This window comes from Lepisma saccharinum, chromosome 28, assembly GCF_977018435.1.
Source record: "Lepisma saccharinum chromosome 28, izLepSacc3.1, whole genome shotgun sequence".
Lineage (NCBI taxonomy): Eukaryota > Metazoa > Arthropoda > Insecta > Zygentoma > Lepismatidae > Lepisma > Lepisma saccharinum.
The window spans coordinates 37236671-37256762 of record NC_139256.1 but is presented as its reverse complement, the minus strand read 5'-3'; the positions used below and the strand labels follow the sequence as shown (position 1 = coordinate 37256762).

The 20092-nt window shown below is 38.5% G+C and overlaps 1 protein-coding gene across 2 annotated transcripts in view; it reads right to left on the bottom strand.

Moving 5' to 3' along the window:
* Positions 1–1762: 1762 nt before the first annotated feature.
* Positions 1763–20092, bottom strand: part of Tip60 (Histone acetyltransferase Tip60) — a 54728-nt gene continuing 36398 nt past the window's right edge. For both annotated transcript variants that reach the window (XM_083114158.1, XM_083114159.1), the window contains exons 8-9: positions 14963–15125; positions 1763–8598 (exon numbers count right to left, since the gene is read on the bottom strand). In XM_083114158.1, the coding sequence (XP_082970284.1) occupies positions 8382–8598; positions 14963–15125 (380 nt within the window). In that variant the 3' untranslated portion in view covers positions 1763–8381. The remainder of the gene's footprint in view (positions 8599–14962; positions 15126–20092) is intronic.

Here is a 20092-nt window from a genome sequence, read left to right as displayed (position 1 = left end):
AATCGTGGTGCTTCAAAAGACGTATATAAGATTGTAACAGGTGAAGAATCATGGATATATGCATATGAGCCGGAACGTAAACAGCAGTCGACTGTATGGGTGTTTCAAGATGAACCCAATCCAACAAAAGTTGTTCGCGCTCAAAGCACATCGAAACAAATGGTCGCCTGTTTTTTCGGGAAAACTGGTCATGTGGCAACTGTGCCTTTAGAGGAACGTAGAACGGTCAACTCTGAATGGTACACAACAATTTGTTTGCCAGAGGTCTTCGGTCAAATACGGAAAACAAACAAACGCCGTCGGATCATTCTTCATCAAGACAATGCCAGCTGTCACACATCTTGTCTAACAACCGACTTTATGAACAGTCAAAAAATCGAATTGATGGGTCATCAGCCGTACAGTCCTGATTTGGCACCCAATGACTTCTTCTTGTTCCCGAATGTCAAGAATAAATTGCGTGGACAACGATTTTCGTCGGCGGAACACGCCGTTGATGCGTTCAGAAACCATATTATGGAGGTGTCTCAAGAAGATTGGAAAAACTGCTTTGACAAATGGTTCGAACGAATGCAAAAGTGTATTGACCATAAAGGAGAATACTTCGAAAAACAATAAAGCAGTTTTCAATGCCAAATTCCTGTTTTTTCATTGTTAGGCTCAAAATATAAATAGTGACCCTCGTATGACCCATTGGCTGTTTAAAGGTTAAGAAGTCAAAGCTTTGCTCACTGTATCATGCCACATAGGCCATCAAATTGGCCTGCCATTTTAATTTGTATTATTCCGTAATCATCTTCTGCAACATTTACGAACACAATTTCTGACACTAAAGTTTCAACACAATCTCGAGATTTGTCTGTTATTTAATCTCCTCTTCAACTGTACCACACAAGGTTGGTCACTGTCCGGATCATCATGCAGTTTTCAGTGTCCATCAAAGAGCCGCATGCATTAATGAGTCACTGTGCCAAGAGACATCGAGAGCTGTGCAACTGGTGCTATTCTGACGTGTGTTACCACGTCTGTGACTTCATCGTGGACAGCAAGTTAAAGAGCGAACGTTAAATTATCCATGAAACTGGGCAAATCTCTCACAGAGATTCTGGACATGATTCGGCAAGTTTACGATGCTGCTGCAATGAGTCATTCAAGGTGTTTTGAGTGGCACACGTGCTTCAAGAGCAGAAGAACATCGCTGGAACACGAGAGATCATTAACGAGCCCAATCCCCGAAAATGTTGAAACCATTTGGCAACTTGTGCATGAGGATTGTCGGAGAACAATCCACGACATTGCTGCCATTGTTGGTGTCATACGGAATCAGATTTGGCTCCTGTGGACTTTACCCTCTTCCCAAAGATGAAGATCCTGTTCAAATTGCAGAAGGTGCTTGACTCGCTTCAAAAATAACACTTCCAGGACACATTCCAGAAGTGGCAGGAACGTTGGGAGCACTGTATTGCTGTGAAAGGAGACTCTTTTGAAGGTAATAAATACCTTGAAGTCAAATAAGTAATGAGGCTCCCCGATGGCGCAGTGGTAGCGTTGTCGCCTTGTAATCAAGGGATCCCAGGTTCGATATCCTGTGGAGGCACAAGTGGTTCGGATCCCACTTTAAACTGTAGGTCCAGTCCCGATTAGCCTTACACCAAATCAATCAATCAAATAAATAATGCACATAATTAATACAAATAAAAACATTTTTCATTATTTTTATAAAAAGAGAATTTATTTATAAATAACACATTCATAGATCACATATCCATACTACAAGTAGCTAAGTTTGTACAAATTAACACATGTACATGACATTCATTTTTACTCAGGCATACACTGCACAGCAAAAGCGGCCACAAATAATCTGAAACTTGCAGCTGCTAATACATGCACTCTTGCATAAAACGCATGGAATAAAAAAAACACATTTTTTACATGATGTGTTGAGCAGCTTCACTGTTACATTCACACTAAAAGTTTCCTCTTTGTAGAAAAAAAGTGGACACCAGTGAGTCTTTTAATGATTTACACACTTTACAAATATACAACGTACTCGAAGAAATTTTGTTTGATATACAGGAATTATAGTTACACATACCACGTGTCCAGGTTTTGGCTTCTACAGAAACTCGACGTGAATCAATACCACTTCAAACTGCACAAGTGTCTATTCTTGCCAATACTTGAGCATTTTATCAAATTTATTATAGCCATTGTAAAAGTTAGAACACACATTTTATGCAGAAAATTAAGACAGTAACTAGTGACGCAAAGGAGGAAATGTATGGACCAATAATGTTTGGACAGATTCCAATTTACAGATTCTTATGCACCTGATTATTTGATAAAATTTAGCATCAAATTGTTGTGCATTATAAACATCCTTAAGTATTTAACACTACCACGGAGCTTCAAAACATGAGCATAATTGTAAAAAACTGTACTGCACTATACTTGCCAAAACTATATCAGTATGGGCTTTACAAGCCTACGTTCACCCTATATCCAGATTCATCACATCCTCAATGAAGCTTTCAGACTGAAGTGGACCTTCAGAAATCAATGCAATCTAACATGCCAGCGTGAAACAACATGATGCACATGTTGCATGCCACTCGGACTGGTTCAATTTCTCAATAGCATACATGTCATCTCAGTCTTTTGCTTGTGTATGCACTATGAATGATTTCTTATACACTGGAGGAGCTTGTCCCTTCAGTCTGAAAGCTCCCTAGAGCTAACTCTCATAATTTTACAAATTATGGGATGGTTGCAATATTACAAAACAAAACATAATTTCTAAAGATATTAATTGTTCATATGCAGCTATGTCACAGTTGCAGTATTCCACATGAGACAAGTTTTGGCTTTTCTATGTGCATTTACGGTACTACAAAGGAAATCCATACTCTAGAATGGAATCAGATTACAACTGATCTTTTCCGATACTGAAACACTTACAACATTATGAACTGAGCTCTAAAATCAACCAAGCCCAACTGAATGACAAATATGCAATTACACATAGTGTAGAATAAAATTTGTTTGTATATGTCAAGTCAAATTGCATACAAATCTTTGACAGTTTGTAGAGCTAAGGTAACTTGAACACATAATTGAGGAATTCATGCAGAAATGCTCAAATAACATAATTAAGGTTAATCTGGAACAACCAGTAGTTAATTTCATATGAACAAAATGTTCACAATTGGAGCATAGTAAAATATCACCTACAAACTTTCAGTATCATCAACCCAGACAGAATGCCCTATTAAGATGGAAGATGGTGTCAAAAACTTGCAGATTATATGGCACTGTTTCTGCTCATACTGTTTTTCTAGTGTTTATGCCAAGGTAAGTCAAACACAAAGGCGCTAAAACTTATTTTAAACAAATTAAAACAAGTTGGAGCTATATAACCATACCATGGTAATAGAAGATATTGAAGTATATTCACTGAAATAAAACTTCCTGATCCTTTGAATACAATATTAATGACAACATTTCTAGCTGCTGTTTTCTTGATACTTTTATTGTGAATGTTATAATACACACCTGAATAAATAAACTGGTATCATTGAATAAAATTAAGAAGTTGATAGAACTTGAAAATAAGATAGACGGGGCTCTGGCAAATTGAGCATATGTATCGTTGTATTGCTTTGGTTCACTATGGTAGAATGGTGTTGTTAACACACAGGTAACAAGGAAAGTAATTTAAAATATTAGTAAGTTGAGAAGATCAAATTCAGCATGGAAAATAAGTACAGTAATGGCACTAAAAAAAAATTGTATCCAACTACCATCATTAATTTAATTAATGGTGCATACTCATGAACATTTGAACCTAGTTTTTCAGCAAATTCGTGAAAGAAAATGTCTGCCTCTGACAGAATTCTGGCTAATATTAATCAAAATTTCAATTAAGCATAGAATATAATTTGTTCGGTTAAATTTTATTTTTGACAAACGCTAACATACTTTAGGGTACTTTTAGACCAAAATGACAAGTGGCACATGGATTTCACCCCAAAGTGACAGTGTGAAGTAAGGCATTCACTGTGCATGCACTACCAACAGACCAAGGCGATGCATGATATTGAGAAAACAGCTCAGTCCAGTGACACTCAAAACGTGCAGCTTGCCGTGACACTTTCATATCAAAGGTTCCATTCATTTTTAAAGGTTGACTTCCAAGTGATATTTAGTGTGTTGCTTGTGGCTTTGGTCTGAGAACTCCGTTAAGAGTTAACGTTTTGTCTCATCTTTGCCATATTTCACTTTTCTTATTTAACATGTCTTCTTTTTTCACTTCTTAAAAAAATAATTGCAATAATGAGGTTGGTTGTAAGATGAACTATTTAAAAATTAATAATACTGTATATGCCCTGCTTAGAATCAAATGCAGAACCTTCAGTAGCAAGATTAAGCACTTGCCACTGACATCACCATACAGGGTGTTTCTTAAATTGACTACGGGATTTCGTAAGTTGATTGCTCAGATGCTAACTTACCTACGAGGATGAGAGAATGTCAGCGAAGAGAGTAAATATCGAAGTTTTCAACCCACATTACAAATGTTCAATATGTCCTTTGCAGACTGGACAGACGTCAATTCTGTAATCTTGCTTGTATGCCGACAACAGTCTCAAGTGATGACCCCGGCCTACCTGTTCATTTTACGTCTGTCGAGTCACCATATCGAATATTTGTAAGGTGGGTTAAAAACTTTGATATTTACTCTCTTCACTGACATGCTCTCATCCTCGTAGGCGAGTTGCTCATGAACACCCTGTATTTTGATGCAATTTCACATTACTACATGAGGAGTGATACCTCAATCATATGTAAAGTCATATCAAAGGATGATATCTGAAGAGAACTGAAAATATGTAGTTATGGATGATTTCTTTCTAGTTGCTGGCAGTACCGTGATCTGATATACAATATTAGCAAATATCACAACCAGAGATATATTCTCACCTCCTTAGTAAATGTATTACTAGAAGTCAGTGATAGAGTTTGCCTTGGAACAAGAAACAATTCCTGAGAAACCAGTTTAAAGAATTGTAACAATGACATTTGCTTTGATATACACAAGGTCAATAATAAAATGGCAGAATTGTGGACGTAAGTCACCACAGATTTATACAAGTATCTAATCAAAATTTTTACTAAATTTATCTATAGTACCATTATTCACTGAATAACGATTTCATCAATGGAATCTGTGATGGATCCATCATATGCAGGTGCAGATAAAGAAAATGGGTTTGGGGGAACTGTAGTCTGCTACACTGGTGTATGACAGGTTCTAGGCCTGCAGACTGACTAGCTTTTTAAAAACTGCAGACAAGTGGCATCAAATATAACAAGACTGATGTTTTTTGTGTTGAATCTGCAATTTCTTCAACTGGCATCCATTTCTATTGCTGGGGTTGACCTGAGAAGACAGAAATTACCTCTGTAGGGTGATAAACTCCTATGCTTTACTTGCTTTTACAAGGCTCGCAGTGCGAGTCATGAAGCTGCAAGAAGCAGTTGCTGAAGGGTGGGAAAACTAAATAGCAGTCACAGACTTTCTCCTCCATTTGAAACAAAACTTTGATAGATAAACAAGCAGCAACGAAGCAACAGGCGATTATAAAATTACAAACGTGATCTTAGTAACTGGATTCCTATAGTTTTGCTGGATTCAAAGTTATTAAAAATGACTCTCAAAAGCAGAACATAAGTTTTGTGAACATCAACTAGTGAATCAATCACCTAGCGAAGACCAAAAAAAGAAATTAATAGGATTGGGATAGGTTAATTGGTTATAGTCATGTTTGCTGATAATTTTAGCAATCCAATATTCGTATAAACAGACACTAACTTGGGGCAAAATCTGGCATTCTGTTATTGTTTTTATAAATGTAAAGGTAGAATCTATATACCCTGGTTTGGTAAATGAAATGTTAAAATTTAAAGTTTCCTATTATAAGGTAAAACCTATTACAGTCACCTGGTTATGTATGTGGTGAACAAACTATTCAGGTTCTTTATGGAACATTTTTCAATTTTATATTGGTACTTCACTGATACTGGTAAAAACTTCATATTTTGTTTATCCTTAAGTAATAACAATAAAAAGAAACAAATGGTTGAGCTGCAAAATGTCAGGCATTCTTTGTCTAGTGTTACCTACTTCCTTCAGTTTTGATTTTATCAGTTTCCCCCTTCTTTCCTTCCTCTCTCCTCATGTAATCACATACATGTAAAAGGAACATGACAAAGATGAGGCACACATTACTTCTTAGATATTTCATTAGCTAACAATATGATCTTAGAGTACACATGTTCTCAGTGGAGTAAGTTACTGCTCAAGTTTTTGAAATTGAATCTTCCTTGCTTTTCGAGTAAGACAACTTGGATATTTATATTAATGGTATCCAAGATCTCCATGGTATATATGATTTCTGCTACTAATGGTAGTCCATCAATTCATTCCTCAAATTAATCAAATACATAATTTAGTTTTTAATAATAGTTGGATCATGTTGATCCTACTGAAAAATAAATTCAGTGGAAAAATAGCCAATCTCCTATTTTTGTTTTACAAAAACAATTACTTCGATATGTCCTTGCTATGCATCTACCCACATAAAGGATTACAGTGGAATTTGCTGTAGATGCTACACTCAAAATTCATACGCAATTTTTCATTCTGCCATTTCTTGTTAATTGGCATGTCTACAAACAAGTACATGGATGTTGAACACTTCACTCGTGTACATTTTGCATTTCCTGGATCTGTTGGAAAAGTAACAACTTCTACTGAGGCAAATGTACAATGCGTTTTCAGCTTGAAAACTCAAACACATAAATAAATTAAAAGTTTAAAAATCTTCAATTTCATTATTTGGCAGAAAAAAATGTGTGGTGTTCATTAATTTTGAACAATAAATATCACAAATATAAATATAATGTAGGACTGAGCTGAAACTCTTACGATTCCCACAAATATTGATACCTGAACACTAATAATTTTTACAAAGTTGTTCAGAATACTAATTACAAACTTCTGTATGCAAATATTCTATACCACATCAACATCTTTCTATCAGCAATAGTCAAGTTCCACTTATATTAGTGAGCTGATACAAAGAAAATCCTTTCGGAACATGTTATGTCCCTTAAACTTCACCTCGTTCGAGAAGTGTAGTAAAGTACATTCAATCACCATGCTCTTCATACATGGGAGGCACCTTATACTGCAAGGACTGAGGCAAGAAGTAGCATAGGGATGATGGCAACCTTGATCCGTTATGGGTTAATTTACTACACAAATGTGAAGTGAAACTGCAAACCAAATTTCTCCTGACACCTTACTTGGACGATTCAGCCTGGAACTCTGATCACAAATTTAACTTGCCTAGGGTGTTCTTGTACGGACTCTATATTCAGCTGCGACAGTTCTCCTACAACAACTTGTGCCCTGGATGCCAGTGTGCTACTTTCTAATTTTTAGACTTGTGCATGTTAAGACATTTTCTTGTGGTTCTTAACATGAATCCAATGGTTCTTCTATGATGATTTCTAAACAGTGAATCTTTCACGTGTTAGTGACAACAATTCTGCTTTTTGATTATCTTGAACTTCTTCATGAGATGAAATGAAATGGACAGAGAGGTGGGATGATAAAAAAAAATCATATCTACTCACTAATATAAGCGAAACTTGACTATTACTGATAAACAAGTGAGCTATGCACACCTATTGCAAGAACATCTCTATATCAGAATTTAGATTTAAAATTTTCATTACGTTCGCTCATGCTAATTGCAATATGATTTAATAACCACTCAATACTTATGCATAATTTTCATGAAATCTGGGCTCCACAAAATCAATTTCACATGAGCACTCTTACAATATTTGTTTGTACGAATATTATTCCACAATAGTCTATATTTTAGTTTTATCATAGAGATTTGATTCCTCCTTACTGGATCATGCCCTACTTAACAATAATTTACATTTTTTAATGATATCATACTTGACCGACATAATTAATGGTTAAAATTCGAGTGCTTTCTTCATACATTATTGCCTCATTTCTTTGTAAAACTAATGCAGAACTGAATTTTGTTAATAAATGTTACATTTCTGATTTCATTGGTAAAACATTAATTACACTAAAACCAGGACAGTTTTCATTGCAGAAAGCACATAAATAACCTAAAAGAAAAAAATGTGTTGGAAGCCTGATTGCGAAAGCATCACTGATATCCACGTCTTTGAATGTTAACCAGGTACAATGCGTAACACTGCTTTAAAACACAGTTTCATATCAGAGCACAATTACTTAGTTTTTCCAAGGGTACGTCACTTGGTTCCATTTACCACTTGGCTCGTTTCGACCAATCTTTGGGAGTCCAATGCAAGCACTTTGGATCAATCCTTATTGTTCGCTTTTCCATTGCTTTCATGTGACTGTCAATGGTCTCTTTATTTATTGTCACTATGTACTGGCCTTTGTAATAATTAATGAGGTTCAAATTTTGCAACGTTGAAATCACATCTTCCTTCTTGATGCTGGTCAACTCACAAATTTCGCTGCAAAGGAAAATAGAACATCTTACATCCATACTGTACTGTATCATTTCTGGAAATCACTGTCATATGCAGGGGAAGCTGATGGGGCTACAGCCCCTCATTTGAGAAAATTAGAATTTTAAACAGTAAAAAACTCAGGAAACACTACAGTGTTAAACGAAAACACTCCTTAAAATGGCCCCTGATAACCATATCATATCTGCATCTAAAGATATCTGTTTGGTAGTTACGCGGAGATAGTTAATTAACTCTGATAAACTTACTTTTCATTTTCCCACATAAATTTCTTTTGCGATCGATTTCGCCACCCGTCTGGTGGCTTCGTCAGGCATGTACTGTCTTGCTGCAGGCGGTGTGGTTCCTTGTTCTTCCGTTTGTGCTTGTGGTGGCGCTAGTTGACACAGCCCTTTCACTTTCTGCCATTCCCATGCGGGCATAGCATCCCACCTAACCCATTTCAAACGATATTACACCGACCCCAATGCAAGAAGTGGCGTCTACATGATCACCTGCCCATGTGGAGGCAAGTACAGTGGAACCCCAATTTTATGTTCCCGCTTAATACGTTCATCCAGTCAGGCCCTGGCAAAAGGCCATGCTAAATAATAATAGGATGTTCATCTCGATCTTACGTTCGTTCTAACTCCCGTTTCCCGCTTTATACATTTTCCGAGCCGTGACGATGTCTTAAAATTTGGCAGAAACCTGTTCTGTTGACCACATGAGTTATCCCTCCTTTTTCTTGCTTTCGAAGCTGTTTCATTCCCACGCGACCTTGAACTTCCAGATGTTAGGCTTTCATGCGAGAGGAGGGAGCGAAGAGGCATAGTTCAGTGAAAGGTGGGGGGAGGGGGAGGAGGAGGAGGCAGCACACAGATTGCATTTGTTGCACCTTCCTTGACGGACAGGAAGGGAAAACGGCACGTCTTGCATTCCCTCCCGGTAAAGATACAATGGGCCGATTCTTCTGCCTCAGGATCAGACAACAAGCGCACCAAACCGATTCTCGCTAAATGGTGCCTGCCTTAGAATTTGGACAACGAAAGTTCACCCTCCCCACTCCGAGTAGAAAATTGACATCAGAACTCGATCATCATTCGCTTCTTTGCCCACACAGATTTACGGAATCCTTCCTAGTTGACGGGAACGAAAAAGAAAAGCGAGAAGGGTGTTTGTTAGTGAAAACATTTCCTTTCTTCTTGTCTGCAACGTTGGAATAGAGAAAAAAAATAAGAAGGGTTTGCCAACTTCCGCTATCCGATACTGAATAAGAACTGCACTTCTTTAATGGGAAGCCATTTCGATTCCTAAGGAAATACAATTGGATCTAGTCTATATTTCACTGTAAATTATTTTTAATCTGAAGTTTTTTCGTGAATGCTAATGTCATTTGATCATCAGAATGAAGCTGAAGCTAACGTGATTCTTTTTTTCTATAGGCAGATGAGCGATATTTTACTCACTGACGGAAAAATATTCTTGTCAAATCAAATGTTTGGGGGAAAGGGAAGGACACACATATTTTTCTGTGTGAGGCAGAGAATGGATTATTTTATGCAGATTACATGACTCGTGTGTTGTAATGTGACGGGGCCAGGAAAAATGAGTGAATAAATAAGGGGTGTGGCAATATTTTCTGAGAGCATCCAAATTTAGTGCACATCTAAATGCCATTAAAATGCGGGTGATCTAAGATACCACATAAAGCATCTCTGGAGCTCACCCAGCCTAAAATAAATTTGTACCTGGCTGCAACCTTGGGGGGTAAAGACTGCCCAAGCATGGTGCTGATCACGTCACCTCCAAATTGGCAGAGATCAAAGAGTATGTGGGGTAAAGACAGCTGAAGCATGGTGCTGATCACACGATCTCCAACATCAGCCTATACAGGGTGTTCATAAGTAATAGCGCAAACTGACAGGTGAAAGTACACGATAATAGAAGCAAAAAAGTCTCAGTAAACATGGGTCTGCAAATGAGCCATTTTCAAGATATTTGCAAATGTGTGATTACAAGCCGCCAATGACTTCATTGTTTATAAACATTGTTCTAGTTGGTAAAATGCTAATAATGTGTGCGAATGTGTGGTTAACAGCCGTCACTGACTGCATTTTGTAAACACCAAGTGCTTTACTCCTTGCACGTTCCGAGGTTTGCTCTTTGTTTACAAAACAAAACATTTCCGAGAGGTTGGGTTGTAATCAAACAGGATGGATACAATCACTACACAGAGTAGAATGTTCAATAAAAGCAAAGATCTCCAATGATGTTTCTTACTGTGTTATTAGCATTTTACCAACTAGGACGACATTTACAAACAATGAAGCCAGTGGTGGCTTGTAATCACACATTTGCAATTATCTTGAAAACGGCTCGTTTGCAGACCCATGTTTACTGGGACTTTTTTGCTTCTATTATCGTATACTTTCACCTGTGTCAGTTTACGCTATTACTTTTGAGACACCCTGTATATGCATCACGGCATCGTGCATGCATGGGGAACTTTATCTTTGCCTTTTTCTCATTTGAAAGGGAGGGGGTGGTGGTTGGCTTTCTCATGCCCCCTATGATATCATCATGATAACTAGTCTTGTAATTACTGAAAAGTGCCAAGTATTGCTGCTCCAATTTTCTTACTCGTGTGGAAGTGAGCCCCCTTACACGAGACATCTTAAAGGCGAAAAGTGATCTCCTGTCTCTTCATGTCTGGTGTCTAAAATTATGCACTTGCTCTTGAACCTAAATACGCGCATTCAACAAACATAGCGTACTGCAAGTAAAAAGATAAAGACTTGAGCTGGTTTCTCATTCTTTAATACCCTGCGTCGGAAATCTTGCTCTTATGTCTGAAGCATTGATATGACAACATGGGAGAGTGTCAACAATGATCCATCCCCCCCCCCCACTTTCCTTCTTTTCTTTCTGCAACTTGACTGGGCAAGAATGAGCACACTTCTGATAAGACTGCATGCCACTCCACCATCTGTTCGTCTCCCCCTTCCCTTCCCACCCTTACAAACTGGTCGGAGGGGTGTCCGCTAACAACAGGCTGGCAACTGCCGCCAATGTTTCGTCTCCTGGATCCAGATGAGATTATAAGTCTGAAGGGAAGAAAAACGGCAGTGTTCTGAATCTCGTCTCAGAAGCTTGTTTTGCTTTGACGATTAGGAAACATGAGCAGCAGACACAATGTGAAAGTTGTTTATATATATATATATAAAAATATAATTTTTTCCCCCTCTTTTCTTCTTGTTCCTTCTGATAAACACCTTCAACACACAGAGCAGTGCAGGAAGGAAATGCACATGATGCTAAGAATGATATAATCGCTGTTTTCTTTGGAACCATTCACGTGCTGAAAATAAATCATGCACTATAAAAACGTTCACGGGAAGACAAACTATTGGTGGAAGGGGTGTTTGCCCTCCACAAGACTTCTAAATCCAATAATAAATTGTCGATTAATATGGATGTAAATAACACTCAGTGGCGTGCCCAAGGGGGGGATGATGGGGTCATAACCCCCTCCTTTGGCCAGTATTTCTGAAGAAAAAAAGGAGAACGTCATAGGCAGGAAAAGATGGCAAAGTGAGGGTTGACTACTATAAAAAGAATACAAAAATCCCATCACACCTTTCGAAAATCCTGCACGCGTCACTCATAAATTCTTGTGACTTCTAAAAATGCGTAAGTTTGATAAATCTTGTTTTATTCACTTCATGCTGTTGGGCTGATCGGGACTGGATACACATGCAGCTCAAAGTGGAATCTGAACCATTCTGCATGTCTTCAGAACACTTTGATTGCAGTATATAAAGATGCTTGACGTACAGCTAACTGGGACTTCAAAAACTAGCAACTAATTACCAGTTTACAGAGAAAATGGAGATCTCGTACAATCAAATGCATGAACTGAACTTAATAGGCAGCAGTTAGAAGCAGTCATCCACCTTCCCTACCCTACGAAAGTGGGTCCCGTTAATTCGTCATTGACTTTCACAGCAGGTCTTGCTTTTTTTCTTAGAAATTCATAATCATACATCTCTCCTGTTGTTAAAATTTTTTGACATAATATACCCCTAAAAAGTCAATTGTGTAGTCATTTCTGAGTGAAACTTGAGTTTCACCCCTCCCATATGCTTTCCCACTTTTTACGTTTCCCGCATTTTACATTTTTTATTTATGGGCCCCTGGAAAACGTAAAATTGGAGTTTGACTGTACGTAGGTATGACAAAGTGCCAGCTCGATGATAGGCTCAAGGAGCATGATGCTGACCACCAACATGGGAGGAGAAGAACACGCTTTTCCTGCCACCTCATAGACGAAAACCATAACATAGACTCAGCCAAAATAATCATGCAAGCAAAATCCACATTGGAAAGGTTTTCAATGGAAACTTATGCAATACTGACCATGCCCGCCAACCTCAATACTAACCCTGGGGCCCTCAATAAAACCTAGCTTCCAGCTATCAGGAATATGTGCACCCACCCAACCTGCTCCTCCCCCACAAGAAACCAAGCACGGACCTCAAGTGTTCGCAAAAAAGCCCACTTGCACTTGAGAACAAGCTCCGCCCCACGAAAACAGACGATGAGAGCGGGAACCGTAGCTTTCAGTGCCAAAACCCCATTGCGCTGTAAAAGAAGGAAGCACTACACCTGCACGGGAACGGCAGAAAGTGAAAGGACTGTGTCGCCATGAGCACAAGCAAAAGAAGAAGGAACCACGTCGCCCGCAGCAAGACAGTGCACGCCTGACGAAGCCACCAGACGGGTGGTGAAATCGATCGCGAAAAAATATTACGTGGAAAAATGAAAAGTAAGTTTATCAGAGTTAATTACCTGATAACCATGTTTGTTTTTGAACAATTTTTAAAACGAAGATCAATTGATAATTACAAAATATTTTATACTTTATTCCACCCCAGTAGAAAACCTTTACAATTCCAGAGTCCTATGAAAAAATTCGTGTGTATGCAAGTACAGAGAGGGCATCAAAAAATTGTTTCTTGGCACAGAAAGTAATTCTAAAAAAAATGGTTACCATGTGCAGAAATATAGCACATATATATGTACAATATGTGTATCAGTAATAAACTCTTTTTTATTTTTATCCTGATTTTATAATCAATCGACCCTTACATTTGAAAGGCACCTTGTACTATAGGTGGATGATAGTTACGAATGATACTGGTTCAGTGGGCACTCTCTTAATCGGCCTCAGTAGAACCGGCTGCTCAGCTGAGGAAAACATTATTGATTACTTCTAGAATAAAGTACAGCCTTCTTTAAATACTTGTAGTACTGTATGTATTATTAAAGATATAGTCTACAATTGTTTAGTTTAAAAAAGTGTAAATACTGACAATGATACATACACAGTAGTTTTCTGTGCATTTTTTCTGCTCATCTTGTAAAGTGATGTTTACTGTATTCCATTACATAAATCAGTTTAACTGGTCATTTCACCAAGGGTTCAGTTCCATGATGGCCGGTTAAGAGGGTGCCCACTGTACAAGGTTTTTTTTTATGTACCCACTGCTTGCATTGTAGAATTATTTCTCTTGTAGTCTATGGTTATTACAAGCATAAAAACACAGTTTTTCGTAATGACGTTTAGGAGAATACATGCTCCCTTCATCAGACATTTATTTTTAGTTTGATTCAAGATAGAGTTATAACAATGGTTTCATTAAAGATTGTTATAACCTTATCTTTAATCAAACTAAAAATAAATGTCTGAAGAAGGGAGCGTGTGTTCTCCTGAGCGTCACAACGAAAAACTGTAGACTACAAGAGAAATAACTGCACAAGTCTCTTGCAGGAATGTCAAATTCTAAACTGAAGGTTGTTTTGGAGTGGGGGTACCACAGTTTTGAGAAAAATGCCTTGCTTGCTACTCCTGGGATAAATACAGCAGGTACAACAGTCAGCTCATGAGAAGATCCCCAAACGAGCAGTGCAGGGGTAAAGGGAAGGAACGGTCCATTTGCAGATTTTATGGGATCAAGTGTCCTTTCGGGAGTGTATAGTAGGAGTTGATTTGCGTCAATCACACAGAGCGTGTGTCTGCGACAACAGGTTGCTGCTTTTTTTTCAGTGTCAAGAATAGTTTTGTAATGCTGTACATTATTTAGCCCGTATTTCAAAGAAGTTCAAAAAGAATATACGACAATGACTTGCAAGTGTTACAACGAGCCCACGTGTGTTTCTGACTCAGGATGCACTCTCCCAACCCTAATAGTGGAGTCGGCTGTCGCTATGTCACTTCACTTCAGTTGGGGATCTTCTCCTCAGCGGTCAGCTGTAGTTATACTGAACGTTAACGAAAAATCATTAATGAATACTTGAAGACACTTACTTGATTGTTATTTGAGGTTTCTCTGCTTCTCCCTGTGGTTTTATTGAGATGAGTATATCCAGAATGGTTTGAGCCCAGTAGCTTCGATAGGACAGAAGACCAAGATCGGACAATGGTTTCTCTGGAGACCCTGTTTTCCCTTCAAACTTGGACAATTCATAACCTTAAATAAATTGTGTTCATTCATGAATAATCAACTCATAACAAGTTGGATAAACAAAGTGAACCAGCATAATAAAATCAATGTACTTGGAGAATGAAGTTTACTTACACTAACGAACTCGACAGAATAACATTTTACATGAATAGTGCTGAAACAATAAAATCGTGATTACAACATACAAAACTGGTGTGAATATAAAATAAATTAAGATTTAAATAGGGTTGGACCGATAAGACTTTGAACCAATGCCTTTACCGATTCCCACCAATAGAGATACTTGAAAATTGAAACAGCTGAAAGTAGTTCAGAATATATATAATTTTAATATGTATGTTTTCATTCGACTTATACCAAAGAAATCTGCCAGAGTTATGCTATAAACTATTCATAACTTTACATCAGATAAACATAAAGTTTGTTTCTTGGTTTGAGTTTTAGTCAACTTTATGCACAGTAAGGCTAATCGGGACTGAACCTACAGTTTAAAGTGGGATCCGAACCACTATGTACCTCAACTGGGTACTGAACAAGAAACCCTTGATTACAAGGTGACGATGTTACCGCCATGCCACTGGAGAATTAATCATAAAGTCCATTTCTCCCTACAAGTTGTTAGAAAAATTCTGCATTTTGCATAATGTTCAAGATATTTTTAATATTCCGCACAAGTGTTGTGTATTGGGAGGAAATGGTAATATAATTATAATCAATATATTACAATAGTTTTTCTTGTACGAGGGGCGATCAGGTTGCTCCGACCCTAACATAGAAGGAATGACGTTATGATTGATTTTTTATTTTGTTATTGTTTAGTGATCCTTTGTATGCTTTCATTCTGAATTGCAAGTCTGAGTAGCGTACAGTTTTCTTTTTACAGGGGTATAACTGAGTGAAGTTGTGTCAATGTGCCAGAATGGAGAAAACTGAGGTGAGAGCGGTGATCAAATATTTTGTGAAGAAGAAGTGGACGGTATCCAAAATTCATGAGGACTTGGTGGATACACTAGGGGACACTGCTCCTTTATACAGTATGGTGAAGAGATGATGTTGTGAGTTTAATTGTGGGAGAGAGTCGTGTGAGGATGAACATGCAGGTGGAGCACCAAAAACTGTCATGACGACCGAAAACATTAACAAAGTCCACGTTATCGTGCTGAAGGATCGTCGAGTCACTATCCGTCATGTTGCTGAGATGTGTGGCCTGTCATATGGCACTGTGCAAAATATAATTACCCAGGAATTGCAAATGAAAAAAATTGCTGCAAGATGGGTCCCTCGAAACCTCGCCCCAGATCAGAAGCGCACCCAAGTGCTCATCAGTCAAGAACTTCTTGTCAAGTTTCGTGCTGATATAGACTATTTCCTTGCCTGATTTGTAACTATGGATTGAACATGGGTCCATCACTTCGACCCAGAAACAAAATCACAAAGCATGGAGTGGAAACACCCACATTCTCCACCAACGAAGAAGTTCAAGGTGCAAACGTCAGCCAAGAAGGTGATGGCCTCAATTTTCTGGGACTGCAAGGGTGTTCTTCTTGTGGACTATCTACAAAGAGGCCAAACCATCACTGGCACATACTACAGTGATCTAATCAAGAAATTAAGTGATACCATCAAGAAAAACAGGCATGGGATGTTGACTCGCGGTGTGCTCCTTCACCACGACAATGCACCTGTCCACACCTCACGCATTGCGAGGGCCGCTATTGCAGATGCATAGTACGAATTGCTGCCCCACCCACCCTATTCCCCAGATTTGGCCCCCAGTGATTTCCATTTGTTCGAACATTTGAAGAATGACATTCGTGGGCAAAAATTTTCTGATGATTCTGAGGTGATAAGGGCTGTGGACTCATGGTTGGAGGACCAGTCGGAAGAATTTTTTTTGCAAGGTATCCAGGCGTTGGAGCACAGATGGGAAAAGTGCATTGGAGTTGCAGGGGGTATGTTGAAAAATAATAAAAAAAATTGAAACCCTATTGCTGCTCTTTCTATGTTAGGGTCAGAGCAACCTGATCGCCCCTCGTATGTACGTATTGTTTGCATTCTAGAATTATTTCTCTTGTAGCCTCCTGAAACACTGCAACGAAAAACTGTGTTTTTATGCTTGTAATAACTGTAGACTACTTTACAAGAGAAATAATATATTACAAAATAACAACAAAAGAATTTGAACATAAATGAATGTGACATCTATTGAACCAGCATGAAATCAAGCACCACAACATTAAGCAAAATTTTTCTTTCTGTGAATGGCGGCAGAGGCAAAACGAAATTGACAGGCAAATAAATTATGTTTTTCAACGTTAGAGAGATTGATTATACAGGGTGGGCCAAAAGTAGGTATACAGTGTATAGCTTATTTGCGATAGGAAATTCTATACCTACTTTTGGCCAGCCTGTATGTTTGTATAAGAAGTGAACTAGTATTTTTGTATCACAACCAGGCGCGGCTCGTGCATTATTTACCCGGGGGTTCACTGAAGTCATGTGACATATATTCAGTTTCCGCAAAATAAACTTCCTTCGCCTAACAAAAGGATGGGGGGCGGGCTTAAAAGATTTGTCCAGAATTTTTTTTATATGGGAGTATAAGGTTTTGTATTAGGGGTGTGCGAATAAATTTAGGGCTGAAACTACAATAAATTGTGCCTTTATGAAAAAAGTTGAGTTTTGTTGGAATGGACGTCCTCAAGTAGGGGCAAGTAATATATTTTTTCCTCAGGAGGAGCAAAAAACACTCCTTCAGTCTGAAGTTACTGCAACGCTTTTATAATAATTACCAAAAATTACTGTGACTGAAATTAAATTATATGCGTGTAATATTAAATTTTTGGTTTACATTCAATTTCCATGGGGGGCTGCCCCCTTTTCCCCTTCCGGACGTCCATGCCGACTAATCAGAACTGGTCCTACATTTATTAAAGGGAAATGGCAACTAATGGCATGTGCATACTAGAAATCGAACCTGAGACCCTTTCATTGATACAAGATAGCTTTGTTCAAATTTGGGGCTGGTCGACCAGCACACGCTTTTTTTCAGTGGACAAGGAAGTTCGTTTACGTTAATTACGTGCATTTCCATCGGTCATTTCTTACCTGCGCGGACAGCAACGCCTACACTGCATCATGTGACATAACCTAGGTAAAGTCCATCCCTCGCTTCACTCGCAGCATCACTTAATACTTTCCAACAAGTATCCAAGCACTTCAAAAACTAACAAACTTGAGACGATTGACACCGAGCGACAGCGAGTCACGTCTTCGCGCCATTCTTTCTCTTTCGCAAACCCGAAGTGTTTCCACCTTTAAGGAAAAACCTCTGAATGCATGCACGAGCTATTTTAGTAATGTATCTCCTTTATTTTAATTCATCGCATCTAATTCCAGCTTTTATTTGTTTCCACTCATCCATCTCTGCCACAATTTTGCATTTATTCCAAGAAGTTCAGTACAAAAATGATACAAAGAGAATATTGAATATGTAATTAAGGGAGGAAGCAGCGAGATCGGAGCCTTGTCCCGCGCCTTCTGCGAGAGAACGAACTGCGCATGACCGTTGGGTTGAACATAGGTTCTGCAAATCTCATCTTCCATGTATTTTGTCCTATACCCTCCTCGAGCTTCTGCTCCCGCACGAAGCTTTCACAATGGCAAGAGCTGTCCTGTGGGGGTTCAACTGAGGGTCTGTATCAGGGCGGCCGAATCGCGGTTTCTTCTTCTCAGCAAAAGAGTTCACCGTATTACGGGCACAAATACATGACTTATTGTGTAGAATTTTTAGCAAAATAATGTGAAAATGTAAAGACATTGTTTATTGTTCATTCTCGAGGTGATTATCGTATATTACTGGGGGTTCACTGATCCTGTGCGCTATAGGGCCAACCGCGCCTGATCACAACAGTCCTTATTGGACCAGAGTAATGCATGCACATTATTATTAACTACACATAGACACAGATATTATTAACTAAAATTACATTAATTGAGGTCCTTCACTTTTCTTGTGATTTCATTGCACTCTTAGCTCTCATGCAAGATATGTATGAAGAACATCAAAATGTCAACTGGTATTGGTGATAAAATTCAAACTAATACACATAGTAATATTAATTAACTTTAATAATTACATTCCATTGAAATTACAGCTATCAAAATTTTGTTCTAAATATGTAAATTCAGTATATTTCATTGTACAGGGTGAGTCAAAAGTCCCTGACCACCCCATATAAAATGAAAGGGAGTGCAGATTGCAGAAATTGGTCATGGTAGTAATATGTTAGGCCTAGGGGGAAACTTCTTGGTGCATGTCTTGACAACGTCTGCCATCTTGGATCCAAATCCATTTCTTTAAATGGGAAGGGGGCATGTGGTGTATGGTTTTGGGATAGAATTTTATCAGGAATTCAGTGGTGAAGTCAGATTTATGAAAATTTTAATGATAAGGAAGATATTGGCATATGAAAGTGATAATTACATATCATTTGCAGGTGCTGAACCAAGCCATTGACCAATGGAACAAATCCAGATCATCAAGCTGTGGGGAGACAGAAGTGCCCGTGCTGTAGCTCGTGATTTTAACGAACGGAACCCAGTATCGAAGAGACCGGTAACATGACAGGCCACGATCAGGTAGGCCCAGAACTGCCACTGACGAAGGAACAACTACGGCAGTGCTAGCATCATATGCCAAGACTCCGCAACGCAGCACACGTCGAATGTCTGTGCAATGTGGTGTCAGCCAGTTTCATTTGCAGGCTGTTAAAGATGGTTAAGTGGCACCCGTACAAACTGCAGCTGCCGCACCACCTCTCTGAGGACGACCCGGATAGAAGTATGCAGTTTTGTGAATGGGCTGTGTAGCAAATTTGCCAGGACCCACACTTTGCACTGCATTTTCTGCATTCTGATGAAGCAAATTTTTATGTGAATGGGGAAGTGAATAAACAGAACATGTGGTATTC